At 37.5% G+C, this 23,390-nt stretch overlaps 1 protein-coding gene across 1 annotated transcript in view; it reads left to right on the forward strand.

Moving 5' to 3' along the window:
- Nucleotides 1–23,390, forward strand: part of SLC49A4 (solute carrier family 49 member 4) — a 141,050-nt gene that overhangs the window by 92,736 nt on the left and 24,924 nt on the right. The window contains exon 7 of the mRNA XM_043996521.1: nucleotides 13,070–13,197. Coding sequence (XP_043852456.1) covers nucleotides 13,070–13,197 — 128 coding nt within the window. The remainder of the gene's footprint in view (nucleotides 1–13,069; nucleotides 13,198–23,390) is intronic.

The raw sequence follows: 23,390 nt of genomic DNA on the forward strand, positions 1-23,390 counted from the left end.
GACTTCCATATTGCTTTCACACCTCAGCAGATACATTTATGCCCTGGCCAAAAAGACTCCTCACCTGAAGAAGAGACTCCAGGAACAGTCCACTGCCAGGCACATGCTTGGAAGCTTTTCTAGCTCAGTACAATCTGCCAGAGCATTTATTACTCTGGCCTAGCTTTTAAAAACCTGTAGTCATGATGAGTCATTGGAATGGGGCTGTAATTGAGGCTGCTCTGAACAGTCTTGAGGAATTCTCTTAAACTCTACTTTTTCCATCCATGAAGACCATTAATTTTCCATTTTGTCTCTGTATCCCCATTATCCAGTATAGTGCTTTTTATGTAGTGGCTGCTTAAGAAATTCTCATTGAATGAACCCCAAAACAAAACAGGTATAAAATCACATTCAAATAAAGCAAGAAAAAAAATCTGCCTCTATTCCTTACTGATCTTTCTTCTCAAGAGGCACCAGAAAAGCCCAAAGCTAAAGAATGGATAAGTGATATTTATATTAAAGGTACTTTGTGTGTATGGGGTGGTATCGATTAAGGATGTGACTGTGGCTTGGGAAAAGCAACGTCAATTGCAAGTCCCTTAGGGACAGATATCTAATTTACAACTATACTTCTTTAGATAGAAAACAGGTAAGCTTTGCCACAGTTTGTTGTTAAAAGTATTTTTATTTAAATTTTGAGAGCCTGGACCTACCTGAAACTCTTTTTCCCTTCTGCTTTCAGTGAAGCAGGGGAAGGGGATTGTTGTTAAGTCGTTTTTCAGTCATGTCCAACTTTGTGACTCCAGATGATGTTTTCGTGGCAAAGATGCTGGAGTGGTTTGTCCTTTCCTTCTCCAGCTCATTTTACAGATGAGGAAACTGAGGCAAACAGGGTTAAGTGAGTTGCCCAAGGTCACACAGCTAGTAAGTGTCTAAGGCCAGATTTGAACTTAGTAAGATGAGTCTTCCTGACTCCAGGCCCTGTATCTCCCCAGGGAAGGTAGAGGTGAATATAATTATTTCTAGGCCTGGAAACCAGACATGTCGCATTTCACTTATATTGCCAAAAGCTCTATTTTGTAGAATTAGCAGAGTTAGCATTTGGGGAAAGTCGTCAAATAGGCAGAGTTTTTCTTTGGTCCCTTTTCTTCTCTCTGTACCCCCTTTCTCTTTAGATCCCTCCTTTCCCAGGTACCTATCCTATGTTTCTTTCTTGCTGTCAGGTCATGTCAGAGCATCTCCAACAAGGTGTAAATTTGTAAATGGCTGGGGAAGTTGTGAATTCAGTGGTTTTGCAGCATTCAGAGCAGGAACAGAAGCAGACAACTTGTATATTGAGACTTGTAAAAATAGTCAAGATAGTCAAGATAGAAGACACCAGCAAACAAAGCCAAGGACTGAGAGGTCAGAGAGGACTCCAGTAAGAGCCTAGGCACTACACTTCACCTTAAGAGGGCTGCACTTGTTGTCATATTATTTCTGTGGTGCTGTTGCCTTTTATCCAGGTAGGTGAAAAGGCTCTGTAAGGCTTACCAGCCCTGATAAGAGTTCTTTTGGAGGGTCCTTATATGAGTACTGTACCTCTTTATCCTAAGACTCGGCCTCTATGGGATCCATAGCCATACATTATCCATTAGACTGTGAGCTCCTTAAGAACATCAAGGACTAACTGACTCTTGCCTTTCTTTGTATCCTCAGTCTAGCACCTGGCGTAGAATGGCCACTTAATAAATGCTTATTAATTGACTGACCATATTGGACCATGTAGTCTAGAATAACTCAGTAGTTCATTTGTTGGAGGTCCTGTGTCCCCTTGTGCTTCTCTAGAGACGGACAAGCTGGAGATGGCACTACTTTCTTCTTCTTCCCCCACTAAGGTTTTTTAGATATCTTGTGATAGAGAAGCAGGCCTGACCAGGATCTAGAGAACTGAAAGAGAAGGATTAACCTATTACCTACCTTATAGATATTTGCATCTTAACAAGGAAATGTGCCCCTGGTCAACTTGAGCCAAAGGGATGATTCTCAATTCTCCGGCAAGTTTGGAACTTCTGTTGGCCTCAGATTGATTCCTCCTCTGTAAAATGAGCTGGTTGGACTAGATGGCTTCTGAGTGCCTTCTCCCTATGATCTATGATCTTAAAAGATTAGGAATGGAATTCTTAGTGTGCAATTTAGAAGCCAGTCAAATGGAGAAGGCACCTGGTGGGGACAGGGATCTTCCCAACCCTTTTGAAATCACACCATGAATGCTGTCACTCAGCTTGCCCCAGATGCAAGTTTGTTTCTCCCTGTTTTAAGTCAACTTTTATAAGTAAATATTTAGCCCCTTGTGCTGCAAATATATTTTTAACTTCTAACTCCCTCCTAAAGACCCACATTTTAAACTTCTGGGTTCATGGAATTTATAAATTTCAGAGATGTGGAACACCCTAAAAACTCCCAAATTTAGCCACAGCGTATTACATTTTAACCAAATTTTATCCCAAATCTGACTTATCTCCCGCCTTCACAGTAAGTGCTAGAGGCTGAGTAGGAGGCTGCCTTTTCCTCTCTGGGGGAAATTCTGACCAGAAAGCGTTTTGTTTGAGAAGTGTGAAGTGACACTTTAGTTTTCACCTAGTTTTTCAGGCCGAGGGAGATAATTTACTGGGCATCAGCATTTTCATGGTAAGAAGGGTATATGAATTTACTTGACTCTTGTCTTGTGAACCACTCAACTCCTTTTCATGTAAGAATTGTTCATGTTTTACTGTCATATACCCCATTTCTTAGCTTTATAACTGCCTTTTCTTCAGAACTTTTCATTCTTGTTCTGATATAATCATTGTATATATCCCTCATTTATTAACTCTTTCTTAAAGTTCAGCTTAAATGTGTTGTTGTTTTTTTAAATTAATGTAATGGTACAATTGATATTTTTGTAGCTTCAAGCTTTATCAGAAACATTTTTATCTCAAATCCCAGGCAGGGGATAGTTGCTAAAGACCAGAAAGAACAGGTGATTTGCATACAAAGGACCTAGATTTGAATTCCATTTTCACCATTCATTGCCTTTGTGATCTTGAACAAGTCACTTTTCTCCTGGCTTCAGTTTCTTCATCTATAAAATGAGGGAGTTGAATTATACGACCTTTGAAGTTTCTTAAAGCTGTAAATCCACGATCTTATTACCATCTTAATTAATGAAGATTTTTAAGTAGCAGTTTGTCTAAAAGGGAATAAGAACTAAAGTTAAGAAGGGATACAGATCCCTTCTTTTTAACTGATGAGTGTTTGTTTCAATATATCACTCACCGACATGCTCAAAATTAGAATTTCTGCCCCAAAGTAGAAGTCTAAAATATCATTAAACAAAACAGTGATTTCAAGATCTCTTTGTTAAGTAGATAAAAGGAATCCTTCTTACTGGGAAAAAAGTAGTCTTGTAGTTCACAGATGTTCTATATGGTCTTTTTCTTTCTCTTTCTGCTTCTATTCATGGATGAAACAGCAAGAAAACTAGTAGCACACAGCAAACATTAGGACACTCAAAGTCACTAGAGGCAGAAACTTGTAATATGTAGTTAAAGCAAACAATCGCTGCCCATTATTGAATGGAAGCAAGTAGTTAGGGCTCTCTTACCAGAGAGATGAACCAAAACAATGGCTTTTTTAACATCCATTTTCTCTGAGGGAAATGGCTATACACACATTTGGCAAAGGTTTTAGATTGAAAATATAGAAATTCAGGATGAACTGAAAAAGATACTTCCTACAAGTTTTGGCAGAAAACCAGGATTGGAATAAACAGTTATTGATGATAAAGAAGTACCAGTGAAAATACCATTTTTTGCTTAGGTTTTCATTGTATTTCTTTATTTCTTGATCTAATGGTGAATCTTTTTTTTATTAATTTATTTATTTTAGTTTTCAACATTTGTTTAGATAAGATTTCCAGTTTCAAATTTTTCTCTCTCCCTCCCTCCCTCCCCTAGACAGCAGGTAATCTGATATAGGTTTTATATATATATATATATAAACATTAAACATATTTCTGCATTAGGTAGGTTATATGAGAGGAATCAGCAAAAAAGGAAAAACCTCAAAAAAGAGAAACAACAGCACCAAAAACAAAAAGAAATAGTATGGTCCAATCATCATCCATATTCCACAGTTCCTTTTTTTTTTCTTTCTGGATTTGGAGGGCCTTTTCCATCATGAGTCCTTTGGAACTTTCTTGTACCTTTGCATTGGTGAGAAGAATCTAGTCTATCAGAATTGATCAACAAACAGTGTTGATGATACTGTGCACAATGTTCTGATTCTGCTCATCTCACTCATCATCAGCCCATGCAAGTCCCTCCAGGTTTCTCTGAACTCCTCCTGCTCATCGTTTCTTACAGCACAATAGTATCCCATTATATTCATATACCACAACTTGTCCAGCCATTCTTCAATTGATGGGCATCCCCTCAACTTCCAATTTCTTGCCACCACAAAAAGAGCAACTATAAATATTTTTGAACATGTGGATCCTTTTCCCCTTTCCATGATCTCTTTGGGAAAAAGACCCAAAAGTGGTATTGCTAGGTCAAAGGGTATGCACAGCTTTATAGCCCTTTGAGCATAATTCCAAATTGCTCTCCAGAATGGTTGGATCAGTCCACAGCTCCACCAACAATGCATTAGTGTTCCAATTTTTCCACAGCTTCTCCAACATTTATTATTTTCCTTTTTTGTCATATTAGCCAATCTGATAGGTGCCAGGTAGTACCTTAGAGTTCTTTTAATTTGCATCTCTCTGATCAATAGTGATTGTGAATCATCTTTTAAAATATTGTAATTAGTAATGAAGGCTATGCATTTATGTCTGTCAGTGAAGTTGTAGCTTTTTTGGCGAGGCAATTGGGGTTAAGTGACTTGCTCAGGGTCACACAGCTAGTAAGTGTTAAGTGTCTGAGACCGGATTTGAACTCAGGTCCTCCTGACTCCAGAGCCGGTGCTCTATCCACTGCGCCACCTAGCTGCCCTGAGTTGTAGCTTTTTAAAGGCATATTTTAGTAGAAAAAATTTCCAGTCTACCTTTCAGTTAATTCTTCCTATGGGAAACCTAGCTGGTCAGATCAAACACCTATAACCTAGGCATTATCATTTACATAATGGTGTTGTAACCTAATTAACAAAATATCTAGGTTGGTTGTTAAAGCAGTACAAAACCCCCAAATAAACAATTCAGCATTGATCAAAAACTATATAATAGATGCTTGAGAAATAAAGAAATTAAAAGAAGAAAGAGGAGGATGTGAAAATTTTCTGGTCCTCTCTATTATCCAAAGAAGACCAACCAATATAAGGCAAACACAAATTGGATTAAACTCAAAATAAAAAGCTTGTGTATCAATATGATGAATTACATAATGGTTATGTTAAGGAAGGTGACTGAAACATTAGCTTTCTGCAGAATTAGGAAGTGAGGGATCTGGATAAATCCATAATTATTGGCTCATCTATTTCTTAGTGATGCAGGAGCAGGAATTACTATCAAAGCACTTTACCACCTTCCTTTCTCATGAATATCTGATCCAAACTTTCTTAACTCAAAGAATCATATATTTATTACCAAAAGATGAGAATGCCAGTGAGCCTTCCAAATATAGACCAATTATGTGTTTATGTATTTTGTAAGAAGCATTCACATTCACAGTTCATATTGCTGAAAAAATTTACAAACACTTAGAAGAAAACATATTGACCAAAGAGCAAAAAAAGTATACCAAAAGTTACCAGGGAAGTAAGAGCAATTCATTATCAATTCAGTGATTATTGAACAAGCTATCCAAAAATGTCATAACATTTACACCACCTTTACTGATTTTGACAAAGCCCTTGACTCAGTTTCATACTCATGGCTCAGGTACATACTGTGACATTTAAAATCTAATGTGTGGGGGCAGCTAGGTGACGCAGTGGATAGAGCACTGGCCCTGGAGTCAGAAGTACCTGAGTTCAAATCCGGCCTCAGACACTTAACACTTACTAGCTGTGTGACTCTGGGCAAGTCACTTAACCCCAATTGCCTCACTAAAAAAAAAAACAAACAAACAAACAAAAAAATCTAATGTGTGGTCACCTTGTTTTTGCCCCCAGTGTGGGGGGAAAACTAGCTAGGGTTTACTTATAAATTAGAAACTTCAGCAACAGTTTAGGCATTAAGCATTTATTAAAGCATATTAGGGGTTAGCAAAGAGAGAGAGAAAGTCTCCCCTCAGCAGGTCACACTATCAAAGAGAGGGAATCTGAGTCAGTTCAACCGCAAGCTCCCTGTGGGACAAGAAGAGGGACGGTCCTCACACAGCTCCAAGCTAATTGGCTAGTAGCATTCAAGTCCATTGATTGACATGACTTAAAGGCAGCCCATGAATTGTGAGGCAACTTCCAGAGGCCAATTCAACCTCATGCTTTCTCAGCAAGGGGAGGGGCCCCTGATTCTCACAATACACGGCAAATGAATACAGTAGTTCCACACATAAAATGTTAGGGTATCTGATATTCTCATGGACATTAAATAAGGTAAAACACACCATCAACACAATAATGTCAATAACAATTGATATGAATGGATGCTGTAAGCCTGCTAAGATTCTACCTAGCCTTAAATCTATTAGCATCACTCATCAGAACTGAGTATGTCTTTCAAATCAAAGAGGAAGTTGTATCAAAACATTGTATTGATTACTTGATGTGATTCAACAGGTTAAAAATTTACATAGGTACTTTTAGGACAGATTATTTACAAAATAACAATAAAGGTGGTTAATGGCATATGTCATTAAATTTGTCAGCTGTTACCAAGTGATTTATTTCTGGATGGAGTCCATAAAAAAGCTAAAACCAAGAGTGGAATCAAAAGGATCTCCATGGGTAAAATGCACAAGAACCTATAATTTGTCAATAAAGCAAAATCAAACAAGTGACTGAGTTACATAGATTTTATTTATAGAAATGAGCTTATGATAGTGATTCAGAATTAGAATATTTCCACTATAACACATATGCAAGTTATCTATTGTGTGACCCTAGGCAAGGTCACCCTCTCTCATTCTCGATTTTCTCATCTACCAAAGTGGGTATAATATAAACACTTACTTCCTAGAGTTGTTGTGAGAATCAAATGAGAAAATATATGTAAAGTACTTTGTTTACAAAAAAATATTAGGTATTGTCCCAATTTTTTTTAGTTATATCTCCAACTGATTCATCTATTCTTTCTCTTTTTTGTTATTGACAATTTTTTAAATTATGAACCTTCCCCTAAAGACCACTTTGGCTGCATGTTCTCTTGTCGTTAGATTAGATGACATTTTCTATTATTTTTTTGGTTTGTTCTTTGATCCATATATTCTTTTTTTTTTTTTTTAATGGTGAGGCAATTGGAGTTAAGTGACTTGCCTGGGTCACACAGCTAGTAAGTGTTAAGTGTCTGAGGCCGGATTTGAACTTAGGTCCTCCTCCAGGGCCAGTGCTCTATCCTCTTTGCCACTTAGCTGCCCCCATATATTCTTTAGGATTAAATTCTATCACATAACTTACATAAACTCAGATTCCTTTCCCAACTATCTTCTTCATCCTTGTCTCACTTGAAGATGTGACCATTCTCTTTGCCAAGGCAAAAACCCATTTACATCCACATGTGATCTCATTCAATGCAATTTTCTCCAGCATACTGCCCCACTCTATCATACTCATTGCCTTGCTAATCTTCAGTCTCTTCCCAATTCTCACAGATCAATCTTCATCTTTCTTTATTTCTCTATAGCCTTTGAAACTTGATCACCCATTTCTGGGTATTCTCTTTTCTCTGAGTTCTACTTCTACCTGTCTGACCACTCATTCTTAGTCTCCTTTACTTGATTTTCATTCAAATCCCTCCCACTAACCACAGGTGTCTTCCAGGCCTCTGTCCTGGGCCCTCTTCTTTCTCCCTTTATACTGATGATTGGTGATCTCATCAGCTCCCAGATTTAGTTACCATCTTTACGACAGTGATTCTTAGATCTATTTATACGGTCTTAACCTCTCTCTAGGCCTTCAGCCTGAAATATCCAACTGCCTATTGGATATTTTGAACTAGATATACCATAGACATCTTAAACTCAGCATTTCCAAAACTGAAGTTATCATCTTTTGCCCCAAATGTTCTTCCCACCTTGCCCATTACTGTTGAGGGTACCACCATCTTCTTAATCAACTAGTTTATTAACCTTGGTGTCATCTTTTTCTCCTCCTACTCTCTCATACCATCACCACTCCCATATCAACTCTGTTGCCAAATATTGTCAATCGCACCTTTTCAGAATCTCTCTAAAACCCCTTCCCCCTGAACCTCTGACAGCTACCACTGTAGTGGCCCTTAATGCTTCACTATCTGGATTCTTAAAATCTCTTCCTGGTCACCCTACCTCAAGTCCTTCCCTACTTCAATCCATTCTCCACTCAGCTATCATAGTGGCTTTCCTAAAGCACAGATCTGACCATGTCACCACCACCCCATTCAGTAAGCTCTGCTGATTTCCCATTACATACCAGATTATATTTAAAATCCTCTGTTTGGCTTTTAATGTCCTTTCTAACCTAGCTGTCTTGCACTTTTCCACTTTTCTAATACCTTTTTCCCCTCCATACACTCTTTAATCTAATGACACTGGCCTTCTTGCTGTTCCTTAAACACAACACCTTATGCCCTACCTCTGCACATTTTCACTGGCTGTCCTCATGGCTGGAATTCTCTCCATCATATCTGCCTCCTAACTTCCCTAGCTGCCTTCAAGTCTCAATGAAATTCTGCCCTCTCCAAGGAAACTTTTCTAATCCCCCTCATTGCTAGTGCCTTCCCTCAGGGATCATCTCCAGTTTATCCATTATATAGCTTGTCTGTCCCTTCTTCTTTGCAAGTTTTCTTTCCCATTTTACTCTAAGATCCTTGAAGGCGGGAATCATTTTTACCTTTTTATCCTCAGTGCTAAGCATAGTGCACAGTACATAGTAGGCATTTGTTGACTTGACCTGAAATTATTTAATCCCCACTTAACTTTGAATCCTTTCTTCAAATGCGTCAGTAAACATTTTTAAAATGCCTATTATGTATGCAACTGTAATAGTTGCTGGGAATAAAAAGAGAGGTAAAAGACAGTCCCTGGCTCTCAAGGAGCTCACAGTCCAGTTGGGGGAGACAGCATACAAACAAACTATATAGAGGATAACTTGGAAATAACCAACAGGAGGAACAAGAATTAGAGGGAGTCAGAAAAGATTCTTTATAGAAGATGGGATTCAGCTGAAACTTGAGGGAAATCTCCAGAAATCTCAGAAAGCATTTTATGCATGTATGCATGGGAGACAGCCAGTGAAAATGCACAGAGTTTATAAAAACTAACTTGAAAACTATCTCTTCATGTAACTAGAAAATAATAAAAATACTTCTATGATAAAAAAAAAGAATCTGAAAATGCCCAGAGATGGAAGTTAAGTCTCTTTTTCAAGGAATAGCTAAGAGGCCAGTGTCACTGGATCACAGAGTATATATGTGGGGTGCGGGGGTACTACGGGGGAGGAGGAGTAGAGATATAAGGCATACAAAGACTGGAGAAGTCAGAGGGGCCTAGGTTATAGAGGCCCTTTGAATATCAAACAGGATTTTATATTTCATCCTGGAAATGATAGGGAAGCATTGTAGTGTATTGATTAGAGGATGCCATGGTCAGACCTGTGTTTTAGGAAGATCACTTTGACAGCTGAATGGAGGATTGACTGTAGCAGGGAGACCAACCAGAAGGCTGTTGTAATAGTCCACGGGTGGAGTGATGAAGGGCTATGCCAGGGTAGTGGCAGTGGTAGCAGAGAGAAGGGGACATAGAGAAGAGATGTTATAAGTTAGAAGTGACAAGACCTGACAGTTCATTGGGTATGGGGTGTGAGAGAGAGTGAGGAATCAAAGACGACACCTAAGTTAGGTGCCTGAATGACCAGAAGAATGCTGCTGCCCAGAACAATACTAGGGAAGTTTTGAAAGAACAGCATGTTTTGGGGGGAAAGATAACGAATTCAGTTGTAGCTATGTTGAGTTTTAGATGTCTGTGAGACAAATGGTTCAAGATCTCCAGTAGACAATTGGAGATGGGAGACCGGAGGTCAGCAGAGAGGTTAGGGATGCATAAGTAGATTTGAGAATCATCAGTGTAAAGAAAATATATGAATCCATGGGAGCTGATGCAATCACCAAGTGAAGTAGTATAGAGGGAGAAAAGAAGAGGATCCTGGAGACATCCATGTTAGTATATATTACCTGGATGAAGATCTTACAAAGTAGAGTGAGAAGTATCAGTCAGATAGGTAGGAAGAGAACCAAGAGGGAGAAGTATCAGGAAAACCTAGATAGAAATATCCAAGAGAAGAGGGTAACTGACAGTGTCAGTGCCAGGGAGGTCAAGAAAGATGAGTATTGATAAAAGGCCATAAGATTTGGCAGGGAAAGATTTTTGTTCCTTTGGAGAAAGCTGTTTCATTTTAATGTTGAGGTGAGAGATCAGGCTATAGAAAGTTAAGAAGAGAGTGAGAGGAAAAGACATGGCAGCATTAATTAGAAGTTTAGCCCCCAAAGGGAAGAGAGATATGGGATAATGCTAGCTAGTGGGGATGGATGGATGGATCAAAGGAGGATTTTTTTGTGGACAGGAGAGCCATGGGCACCTAGGCAGTAGGGAAAGCTGCCACTAAACAGGGAGAGTTTGAAGATAAGTGAAAGAGTGGGGGATGATAGAGGGAACACTCTGCTAGAGAAAACAGGAATACTTGCACATGTAGAGGGTTTTGTTTTGGAAAGGAGAAGGGTCACTTCACATGAGGTTGGTGAAGAAGAAGAGAGTAGCAAAAGGCATCAAGGTGATTGGATGAGGAAGAAGGGAGAAGTGAAAAAATTTTTTTTTTTTTTTTTAGTGAGGCAATTGGGGTTAAGTGACTTGCCCAGGGTCACACAGCTAGTAAGTGTTAAGTGTCTAAGGCCGGATTTGAACTCAGGTACTCCTGACTCCAGGGCCAGTGCTCTATCCACTGCGCCACCTAGCCGCCCCTGAAGTGAAAATTTTTAACAACAGACTTCAGTTTTTGTTTTTTTTTCCCCAGTAAAATAATGAGGCAAGGTCTTCAGCTGAGGTGGTGAGGGTAGGGGGAGCCATGGGAGGTTTGAAGAGAATTGAAATGGTTTGGTGAGTGATGAGTGGGATAGTGAGTTAATCAGGGAGGTGTAAAATGTACTTTCTTGATTTCAGTTTTATTGTGTTGTGGTCAGTAAAGAATGTCTTTAATTTTTTTTCTGCGTTTATTAAGAGGTGTTTTATACCCTGGCTCATAGTTTTTGTAACTATGAATCCTCTAACTGAGAAATAGGAATATTCCTTTCTATTTTCATTCAATAATTGCCAGAGATCTATTATGTCTGACTTTTGTAAAATTCTATTCAAGTCTTTAACTTGTTTATCATTTTATTAGACTTATTTGGGGGCATAAAAGGGGTACATTAATGTCCCTAACAATTATACTTTCTCTTTTTCCCTATAATTCAGCTAATTTTTCATTCAAGGACATAGATTCCATGCTATTTGATACATACATATGGGTGTATATATGTGTGTGTATATGTATATATGAAATATTGATAGCATTTCATTATGGTATCCTTAAGCATAATACATTTTCCTTGCTTATATCTTTTAACCATGACAATTTCCACTGTTATCTTTTCTGAGATTTCTTTCTATGCCTGTTTTTTAAAAATTCACCTGAAGCAGAATAGATTCTGTTAGAGCTTTCTTCTTAGAGCTCGCTGATTTTTTTTTTAATGTTTTAAGTGTTGTTTTTTTTAATAGCATAGTATTTGATTGTGCTTTTTAATCTGTTCGGCTACTGTCCCATATTTTAAAGTATGGAGATCTAGTGGAAGAAATAAAATTTATGTGGGTAAAGGTTGTCTTATCTGCTACTGAATTTGACCCAAAGATGGTTTCTGTAAATCCACGGAAGATGAGCTTGCATCCCAATACTTTAATTAAAATTTTAAAACCAGACATTTTATTTATATGCACAGCAATTCACCAAACATTAAATATAATCAAAGAGCAGTATTAGCTCTAATGGTCCTAAGAACCTTCCTATCTGAATTTCATTCAACATAATAATGAGAATGAAACACTACCACCTCACACTATCTTAAAATTTTCACTTGCTTTCATCACAGCAATCCTGTGAGATCTAGGTATTGCAAGTAGTATTAATCTTGTTTTATATATGAGGAAACTAAGTTTTAAGTGGCCTGCCTAGAGCAATTTAAAACCAGGTCTTCAAATTCCAAGTTTAACACTCTTTCCAGTATACTTGCTTTGAAAGAAATGGGAGCTATCCGTTTGTGTATACCTTTTAGAATCAAGGCTTTTGGAATTCAAAGCAGTCTTGCAAAAGAGACTGCCTTTGTTTGGCAAAACCTTGCTTTGGCTTCTTAAATATTCTTGTTCCTAATTCTTGGTATATTCTTGGCTGACTCATGCCATGAATAGTTTCTCCTTTTGAATGTTAGCAAATTGCTTTCAAATTCCTTAGGCCTAAAAATGACAGGTGTGTTCTTTGGCTCCAAGATTTTTTTTTTTAATTTAAATAAACTGTGTCTATAAAATATCAGTTTCTTGAATGACGATTCTCATATGGTTTAAAGGTATTTTGCTTTAGTCATAAGGAGGAACAATGGTACTACATTTAATACCACCTGAGAACTGAAATGAACTCTATATTGAGCTTTTGGGAGCTGTAAAGAAATAAGATTTGAAAGTTCACTTCTAATAGCATTTCCAAATCCAGAAATGTTTCCATATAGGATGAAGGTTCTTAACAGATATATAATTTCCTATTTCTACAATGAAATGGCATTCAAAATACTAAATTTCAAAATAAGGTATGCGAATTCTGGTATTAACCTAATGTTAGTTGATTTATAGAATGTCATATGCTGCAATAATGAGAAAAATATGGTTTGAGTTCACGAATTCTTGTTTTCTGTCAGGTTTGCAGATTTTATCAGAGGCATGTTGAAGCTAATCCTTCTGTTACTGTTTTCTGGAGCTACACTCTCATCCACTTGGTTCACTCTGACCTGCTTGAACAGCATTACTCACCTGCCTTTAACTACAGGTACACACATAGAATCTTTTTGCACTCTGGACAGGTTTTCCTAATTTTGTGTTGTAATATGTAGCAAGGGGCCATGCACTTATTTTTGCTGTCATGTAGATAATTTTTGATAATATAAAGCTTGAAAAGGAAAAAGAAATGGTATAATGCCCTTGGATGATTATTACACTGTCATCTCATCTAAAAGAACCCAAAGACCAAATTTAGTTTTCACCAAAAACCTGAAACTGTTTTGGGTATTTGAATTAGGAAAGTGGTAGGTAGGCTGGGGCTTATTAAACCAGGAAATATCTTCTATTTAAAAATCATAAGAGAATATGGATGGGTAGATAGAGCATTTATTATTATTATTATCATTAATAGCTATTATTTATATGGTATTATAGGTTTGCAAAGCATTTTTCAAATATTATTTCATTTTATCCTCACGACCAGAGAGATAGGTCTCTTGTTATCTCCATTTTACAGAAGAGCATACTTGAGTCTTATAGCAGTTAACTTACTGAAGGCCACATAGCTAGCAAATATCTGAGGCTAGATTTGAACTTGGGTCTTCCTGAATCCTGGTCCCACATTTTGTGCCACCTATCTATCTGCCTTGCTATAAGCCAGGCACTATGCTAAGTGCTGGAGATAAAAATGTAAGCAAGTGAGACGGTCCCTGCCCTCCAGGAGTTTACATTCTAATAGAAGGAAGACAACCCATAAAGGGAAACTGGAAAAGGGGCAAGAGAGAAAGGGTACCCATGTGGAGACAGTGAAGCCAATGAGGAGGAATATTCATTCCCAAGGAAATCCAGTTGTGGGTGGTGTGAAGCAAGACTGGGGTCTTTCCTAAAATGATGGTCCTGGAGAAGGAGTCACTTACACAATAGAAAACCCTTGTTCTTCTTAGGCCTACGTACTATTTTTTTTTTTTCAGGGCAATGAAGGTTAAGTGACTTGCCCAGGGTCACACAGCTAGTAAATGTCAAGTGTCTGAGGCCAGATTTGAACTCAGGTCCTTCTGAATCAAGAGCCCGTGCTTAATCCACTGTGCCACCTAGCTGCCCCCAAGCCCAAGTACTATTCTGTTACGTTGCTAATAAACAACAGCAATCTACATTTAAGAATTCATGCTTCACCTTTCTATTCTACTGGGTGTTACATTTTCTTGACCTTAGAATATGACATGCCAAACTGCTTAGGGATTTTTTGGACCAGACCTGTGGTTTCATTTATGTGATGTACTTCTGATGAACAATACAGATGGGCACCTCCCCTTCAGTTTCATTCTTAGAGACTTGTCAGTACATGTACTTACTGTCTCTCCTCCTTTAAAATATAAGCTCCTTGAGAGAAAGGATTGTTTAATTTTGTATTTGTATGCCTAGCGTCTAGCACAGTGCCCAGCACATGGTAAGCTCTTAATAAATGCTTGTCAAAACGTTGTAAAAACAAATAATTTTGAAAGAGTTCAGACTTTTGATCAACATAAAGAGGTTTTATGCTTCCACAGATGACAACTTTCGATTTCAGGGTTTGGGGAATCAGGAAGTGGAAGTTTGTTGGCCACAAGATGGATGGAATACCAGTTGATCAAGTCCCTGTGAAGACCACAGGACAGCAGTGGGGCAGAGACATTGCATTGGCATCTGTGGCATGTTTTCTCTTCAGACAATGGGGAGCTTTGGGTAGAGATAGTGGGCAGTTCGGGTTGGGCATCTGTCTTATTGATACTTGATGACTGAATCTCCAGGAGCTGTACTGAATTCATATGTAACTATATCCTCATCCAAGAAAATAGGTGATGCACAACCAGAAGATATCCTGTCTCTGGATATTAGAGGGAAGGAAAGTTGGGGGCTGAATCAGTGTCAGAGATTGTGTTGACAGCCTGAGAATGAGGTGAACCAAGACTGTGTTTATACAAAACAAATGAATTGGACATGATACTTTTTTTTATTGTCAATGTACCGGCGATTTATGAACTATGAAATTCGATGCAATCACACTGAAGTCATGTGACCTCTAAACATAGCCCAGATTTTGTTCAAATCTGTTAAAAATTGTATTGGAAAAATATCTCTCTTGCTTTTTTTTTCAATATAGACAACTGAACCATAAATCAAAGTTAAGGCCTATCTTAAGGTATACTTGAATGGCACCCCAAATTTTACTTAAGTCCAGATCAATTCAATAATTTTTAAGTCTAGGAATATGGCCAAGAATAAAAACAGTGGTTATCCTTTAATAAGCAGGCATCAAAGTCCCACAAGGGCAAGGAAAAAAGTCTTCTGTAAGCTCTAAAGGTGACTGCTGCTTCTAGTGCTGGGGGGGTTCTTGACTAGTTGGACGAGTATATTATGACTTTGAGAGACAGAGAGAAAGAGAGAGAGAATATAAATCACTGACACACCAGAACTACTTATATGACCTTCTGCCAATCACTTCTCCCCTCAGTGCTGCCATGCATCTCTAAGAGTGCAGGTTATAAACAGTTTAGTGGAACCAGGGTTAATTAATCGTTAGTCCCTTCTTCATAGGATAATCTATAAAATGTCCTTTAAAACCTTAAATCTCTCACCATATAAGTGCCAGCTATAATTTCACTATTTTGTCATGGATAGCAAACTGACTCAGAGAAAGGATGGGGGTAAGCTTCTCTATAAAGAAGTGCTCCTGGTACTGTAAGTATGGTTAAGTAACAAAATGCCAGGCTGATAGGTATGAACCTCAGTACTGTATGGGTTGAGCAGAAAAGTGACACATAAATCTCATTATGGGAATATTTAAGGGAAAATAATCCAGAGTCAGTTTATAGAGTGATCAGTCAATCAACAAATACTTACTTAGTGCCCTCAATGTGCCTGGCTCTCTGCTAGGTGCTGAGCATAGGATTCCAAAGAATGAAACAACCCGCACCCTCAGGAAACCCACCTTGTAATGGAGGAGACACCAAGGACCTATATAAGTATATACAGAATGAAGGAGAAATATAAATTAACCCTAAGTATTGATGAGAACCAAGGGCCTTGATTGACTCACTCATTCAGGTACCATTTGTTAATCTCTGTGTTAGATGTTGTGCAAGATACAGGAGACTTCAAGACAAAAATGAAAACCAACCCTGCCCTGGAGGAGTATACATTCAATTGGAGGAAAATGAAACCTACCCAGATCATTAATACAAAGTAATCTCTAGGGGTGAGTGGGGGAGGATGAAGAGAGTACTCTCTCATCAAGAGAGAGAAGACAAGAGAAGAGAGCCCAGGATCGTCTTGGGAGACAACCATAGCTAGGAATTAGATGATGATCAGCAGTGTCACACACTAGAGATAGTTCTAGGAAGATGAGGGTTGAGATCATTGGTGACTTTGAAGAGAGCTGTTTCAGGTCTGTTGTAGAGGTCAGAATTTTTGACCAGAGACTCCTCCACTAGCCATATACCCAAGGGGATCTGTGATAAAAAGAAAGCTCTCATACAGACCAAAATATTTATATCACTACTTTTTTGTAGTTACAAAGAATCAGAAACAAAATGGTGCCCATTGACCAGGGAATGGCTGCACAAGTTGTTCATGACTAGAATGGTCCATTACTGAGCTGTAAGAAAGGAGGAATACAAAAAATAAGAGAAGCATGAGAAGTAAGCAAAGTAAGCAGAACTAGTAGAACAGTATGCATAATGACTGAGGGAATTAATTTTTGATCCTGTATTTTATATTTGATTTTGTTCCGTAACAATACTCTGCCAAACCTGAAGCCTCTTCTAAGCTTTGAATGGAGATGCTTATGTATGCTGAAGTTCAACTTCTCCCTCTCTGAATAGAAATACCAAGGATACAATTGCTGCTACTTAAAGAAAAATTATGTTCTCAATACTCTCATAGAACACTGTCTCAACATTTCCTCCCAGGTTTTTGGGATGTCCCTGAGAAGCTAGGACAACTTGGCCATGTCCCGTCTTTAACAATTAAGGTGGTCTTATCTGTAATTCCCCGGTCACCAGTAAGTCTGCCTATATCAGGGACCTCAGGATGTAGGTAGGACCTGTAAATTTACAAGGGCATTCCTTAGAGATAGGGAGAGGTGGCCCTCATAGCGTGTGGGGGCTAGGCCCACTTCCTTTGATGCAGCCAATAATGATCTCTCATCATTGTGATGCTGGCCAATTAGATGATTTCTGTCCTTTTTTGTTCTATGCTTATAAAAATGTATTGACGGGGCAGCTAGGTGGCACAGTGGATAGAGCACCAGGCCTGGAGTCAGGAAGACCTGAGTTCAAATCCAGCCTCAGACACTTGACATTTGCTAGCTTGTGTGACCCTGAGCAAGTCACTTAACTCCAATTGCCTCACCAAAAACAAAACAAAACAAAAAATAATATCTCATTCAAAAATGTATTGAACCTTCAATTCAGGGTCTCTACACAAGAGGCAGGGTCATTACACCTAGCCTTTATTATCAGGTCACATGCCCCTTATAATAAATGATAACTAGTATGGACATTTCCTCAGTTTAGCTCTTTGTTCAATTCCAATCAAGACAAATTCAACAATGTATATGCAAAGAAAATGTTGCTTTCAGGTTTTAAAAGCACCATTGTGGTATAGTCCTCAAGTTAACTACCTAAATAGGGTAGATTTAAATTCAATCAAGTTATTGTTTCAGTCAAAAATAGTTAAAAATCACCCATTAAATTCAAGTGAATCAATAATGTCTTGACAAAATTTTCAGAAGGACACTAGAACTAAAGAGTCCCAGAGGTGTAAAAGCTAAAGCTTTAAAAAAAAAAAAAAAGCTAAACCTAAGCATATGTTTGGTACCAGGGATCAGGAGGATCTGAGTTTGGGTCCTGTCTCAAACAGTACTCCAATAGGGGAACCCTAGGTATATCATTTAATCTCTTTCAGCATCAGTTTCCTCATCTATAGAATGGGGATAACAATAGCACCTACCTCTCAGGATGGCTGTGAGGATCAAACGAGGTAATGTTTGTAAAGCACTTTGTAATCCTTAGAACCCTATGTAAATGTTAGCTTTTATTTTATTAGTAATATTTATTTTTCCAGATTAAATAATGGTAATTGTTTATTATTATTATTATTATCCTTTTTATATAGCCATGGGAGTTTAAAAAGTGATTTCCTCACAGTATTGGTGGTGTTGTAGATCATGCAAATATTTCCTTTTTACACATGAGAAAATTAAGCTACAGAGAAGTATCCACTTATCCAGTGGCAGGCCTCTAGTGGCCATGTTGTGGGGAGTGGGGGTGGTGGGGAGGGCAGGGTGGGTATGGGTGTGGTCGTGTTTTCTGGACTTAGGTTTAGGAAGCCCTGAACAGGAATCCAATCTCAAAGGCTTCTTGGCTGTGTTCCTGGGCAAGTCTCACCCTCCCAGCTTCATTTTCATTTTCTGTAAAATGGTGATAATGATAGCACCTACCACATAGGGTTGTGGTGAAGACTCAACAGGATAGTACTTGCAAAGTGCTTTTGGCAAACCTTAAAGTGCTAAAGCACTTTATCATCATTATTGCTTATGATCGTACTGCCATTAAATAAAGTTTGGATTTGAATCCAGGTCTTCTGAACCCAAGCCCAACAAACATTCTTCTTTCTCACACTTGACCCTTAGACTAATTGTCTCTAACTTTCATAAATAACTCTGGGAACTCTGTTAGACTGGAAACCTAAAAGAGCTCATAGCATGTTGAAATTTACTATAAAACCTTTCTTTGAATATCACTCGAACCCAAATACTATCCAATTAGAAGCTTATAATTGAATAAGTGGCATCTTTAAGCTATTAATATGTTTTAACTTAATGTCACTTTTAAAGAGGGGTTTGCATTTTCTTAAAAACTTGATCAAACTGTTTTTTCCCCCAAGAAATCTGTTATACCAGTTTGACAACAAGAATGCAGTTTGGGACAAAATCAAAAGACTAGAAGGGAAGACAGAATTGTAAATAAAACAAAGCCTGAAATAAAATAGGAGAGTTGGTGTAGAAGGTGTAGACTTACAGATGACCACCAAATTGGTACATTCATCTGTGAATAAAAGTTCATCTATTTTTGGTCTGTTTCATAGATGAATCATTTCTGAGAGGCATTGTCTCAACTCTCAATCATCTGGGAGAATGGCTGATCCTGGGCTTTCAGTAAATACTAGTTATTGTGAATGAAAGTGATTACAGACTACCTTTTATTATTCATCACTAACTAGATGTAGGGAAACAAAAAAACCACATTTTAATGCGGCTTGATGAAAATCAGCACCTCTTGCTGATAGTCTTTCTTCCCCCAAAAGAAGCTGTCTTAATTCCCTTTAAACAGCAGACATTTTATAGATGGGGACCTACTAATTACTTAGGCTAATATGGACCTTTGAGTCTCTTTTTACCGTTTCTGGCGAATTCACATTTCCTTTAACCAAGAGTCATTTTCATTGTGATCAGGAAAGTACTTAAAGCCTTTTTCTCCTTTCTTTTTTCATAGCAAATTGATAGTTTCTGCTATATCTTAAAAGAGTATTTGTGGAAAATATATGCGAATCATAACTACTGACATGAGGAATTAGTTAAAATTCAGTAATACAATTTCATCATGCCATTAAAGAGATCTAATTTAAGCAATATGTATCCACTCCCGCTGCTGGCAGTTTTAAATTCTCGATCCTAGGATTGCTTTGCAGGGCATCATCTAGGCTTATATGTTAGTGCTATTAACTGAAGTTATTTTCCATGGGGAATAAATGTTACCAATTTCAAAATCTAGATGCTTATATCTTAGATAGAAAATTATTGATAAAAGTTACTCACTGTACTTGAGAAGTGATAGTTGAACCATATTACCCACAGGTCATTTTCTGCCAAATAAATTGGTCAGATTTGTCTGCTAGATTAAAAATGTTGTTTTAAAATGCTAATGCTTCAAAATGGAGTTTCCCAAAATAAAATAATTTATCTGTTTTTAACAAACAGAATAGCATACAAGTCAATTATTTTTAGAAGGTTCTTTAAGTAGCTCAGGTTACTAGTGTATTATAATAATAGGTTCGTAACTATCTAGGCACAAGTATAGAAGAAAAAGGCCCAGGAGAGGTTATAGTTGACCACTTGCTAAATATGGATCAGAATTAGAATTGTACTGCAAAACTGTCTGACCTATGTACATACTGAGATGGTTTACAGTGTTGGACATGCAAAGACTACAAAGTGATGCTCCCACTACATCGTGCTTCCATTAATCAGTTTTGTAAACAACATTTTCCAAAATGTGTGGAGAAATTGGAGAGAGTTCAGGGAAAAATGACGAACAAAATATAAGAAACAGGAAATGCTATGAATAAAGTTTAAAGGAACTAATGTTGTTTAACATTAAGAAGAAATTTCTTGTCCCTAAAGTCCACTATATGATTGACTTTCTAACATAAGGTGCTACTTGTTACTCATATCTGTGAATAAATAAGCAAAAGAAGATGAGCTTAAGAGGAGAAATTTAGTAGGACTGAGGGGGGAAAAATTAACTTTCAGGGTGATGAAACAATGTAATAAACACTGTTCCTGGTGATCTTCAAGAAAAGAATTGAGTCTTCAAGCAGAAAGTGCTATTTAAATGGAAGAGGAGAGCTAGACCAGAAGAACTGTCAGCATCTCTTCCGGCCCTATTATTCTGTGATTTAATAATAAATTACCTTTTCCAGGGTTGTAAATGTTGCTTTGGGGCATGAAAAATACGAGTAAGTTCAGACTCATTAATTCTGATTTCACAATCAGTCTTTAACTCCATGTCTACTAACACTGAGGATTATTAGCTGTGCTTCATTTCTATAAGATAATTAATTTGCTTTCGAGGGATGAGGACCTGTAAACATAATTATCAACCTTTCCATAACTAAACTCTGGCAACAAAGAAGATCAGCAAAAGGATGCAAGCAAATTATTATTACACATAACACAAAATAACAGGAATAATTTTGTACCAAAATATCTCTATCATTTTCTATAACCTTAATTGTATATGCTACTTACTTTATTAATATGAAATAGTTTATTTCATAAATACAAACATAACAGCTGGTTTTCAAATTGAAGAAAATGTGGGACTTCAAGATATTGATATACAAATACAAATGAATATCAACATTATGAAGACCCATGGGGAAAAAAGTGTGAAGTTTTTTTGGTTCCTTTTACTCTTAGCATCTCTTTATTGTCTAAATTTCCTTTAGAAAGTACTTTTATTATAATGTCGAATTTACATTATATTCTTTTTGAAAATTTTTTAGTAAATCCAGTTTAATCCTTTCCATTAATGTTCATGATTCTGTCACAAGAAATCAGTCACACAAAGGAATAAAAGTTTATCCAGTATATTATATTATTATATCTAATGTATTAATATGAATATACCCAAGAAAAAAATCTTTAATTCTAATCAGTAAAATTTGTAACTAAAATGTGTTATTTCACAGTGTCCAGAGTTTCTTAAGAAAACTGTGTCAACTTGTCTGCAAATTCTGCAATTGCATTTATTTTTTAAAAAACTACACAAAGGGCTCTTCTTTATGTGTGGGGGTTTTTAAGTTTCAAATTTTTTTTTAGTACATCATTTTTTAAAATCAACAATGATCTATCTTCTCTCCTCTTTCCACCACCCTCCTCACTGTCACGTTGAAATAAAGAAAAACAAAACACTTGTAACTTACAGTTATGATCATTAAAAATAATGACTATTTACTGAAAGCTACCAGGACACAGGGAGGAAGGCCAGGCTCAGTTATTCTCTGAGGGGCCTGAGAGTTGGGATGATGCGTATTCATCTCTTTTCATAGATGAATCTAGCAATTTGGTGATCAGTTATAGGTCTTCTATAACAAGTCTCCTATTTTAGTGCAGTCTTTGTCTCATTTAAGGTTCTTTCTTCAGTTTTGTGGTCTTCTGATTCTGTCCCAAGCTGCATTCTTGCTTATAACAATGTATACTCAAGCAAATCAAATTCCCATATTGGCCATGTCCAAAAAAACATATGTCTTATTCTGTACCTTATGTTCATTGCCCCTCCACCAGGAGCTGGGTAGTATGCTTCGTTATTGTTCTTCTAGGACTGGGATTAGTCATAGCATTAATCGGTGATCTTAAATCTTTCAAGTGTTGTTTGTGTTTACAGTGTTATTGTATAAATTGTTCTCTTTGTTCTGCTCACCTTATTCTGCATCAGTTCGTGAAAGTCTCCCTGGCTTTCTCTGAAGTTTTCCCTTTATATGTGTGTTTTTAAAAGTGGGATGCATCCTGGATTAGGAGAACAGAAATTTAGTCTTGACTCTACTACCAAGACATTTGACCACCCTGGGCCAGTCATTTTTTTTTTTTTCCCTTTGAGAGTCAATTTCTTCATATGTTCAGTCAGAATGATAAGCCTGTTCTACTGGCAAGACAAGGTTAAAGCAGTAAATCAGATGAGGTAATGGATATCAAGTCAAGTCATCAAGCATTTATTGAGCCCTTACTATGATGCCAGACACTATACCAAGTGCTGGGATTACAAAAGGAATCAAGAAAGGCAGTCCCTGCCCTCAAGGAGCATACATTCTTTGGGGGGCGGGGGGCAATGAAGGTTACATGACTTGCCCAGGGTCACACAGCTAATAGGTGTCAAGTGTCTGAGGCCGGATTTGAACTCAGGTCCTCCTGAATCCAGGGCTGGTGCTTTATCTACTCCAACACATACCTGCCCCTGGTATACATTCTAATAGTAGAAAACAGTACATAAAAGGAAGCTGAAAATGGGGGAAGGAAAAGAGATGAAGCTTATGTGTCATAAAGACGTGATTAGAGCAAGTCCAGAGGAGGGTCAGGAGTACAGTCTGGAAAAGAATGAAGCATAGGGGGTGACTGCATTTAGAAGTTAAAAACATTTACCAGTACAACATTCTGGCATTATTAAATATATATATATATTATATTTATTTATTTGTTTGTTGATTTATTTATTTTTGGTGAGGCAATTGGGGTTAAGTTACTTGCCCAGGGTCACACAGCTAGTAAATGTCAAGTGTCTGAGGCCGGATTTGAACTCAGGTACTCCTGACTCCAGGGCTGGTGCTCTATCCACTGCGCCACCTAGCTGTCCCCTGGCATTATTAATTTTAAAAATCTTAAGAGCTTCAAATAATATATGGCCCAGTCGAGTGAATTTTTATTCT

This window comes from Dromiciops gliroides, chromosome 3 (assembly GCF_019393635.1).
Source record: "Dromiciops gliroides isolate mDroGli1 chromosome 3, mDroGli1.pri, whole genome shotgun sequence".
In the NCBI taxonomy this organism is placed as follows: Eukaryota; Metazoa; Chordata; class Mammalia; order Microbiotheria; family Microbiotheriidae; genus Dromiciops; species Dromiciops gliroides.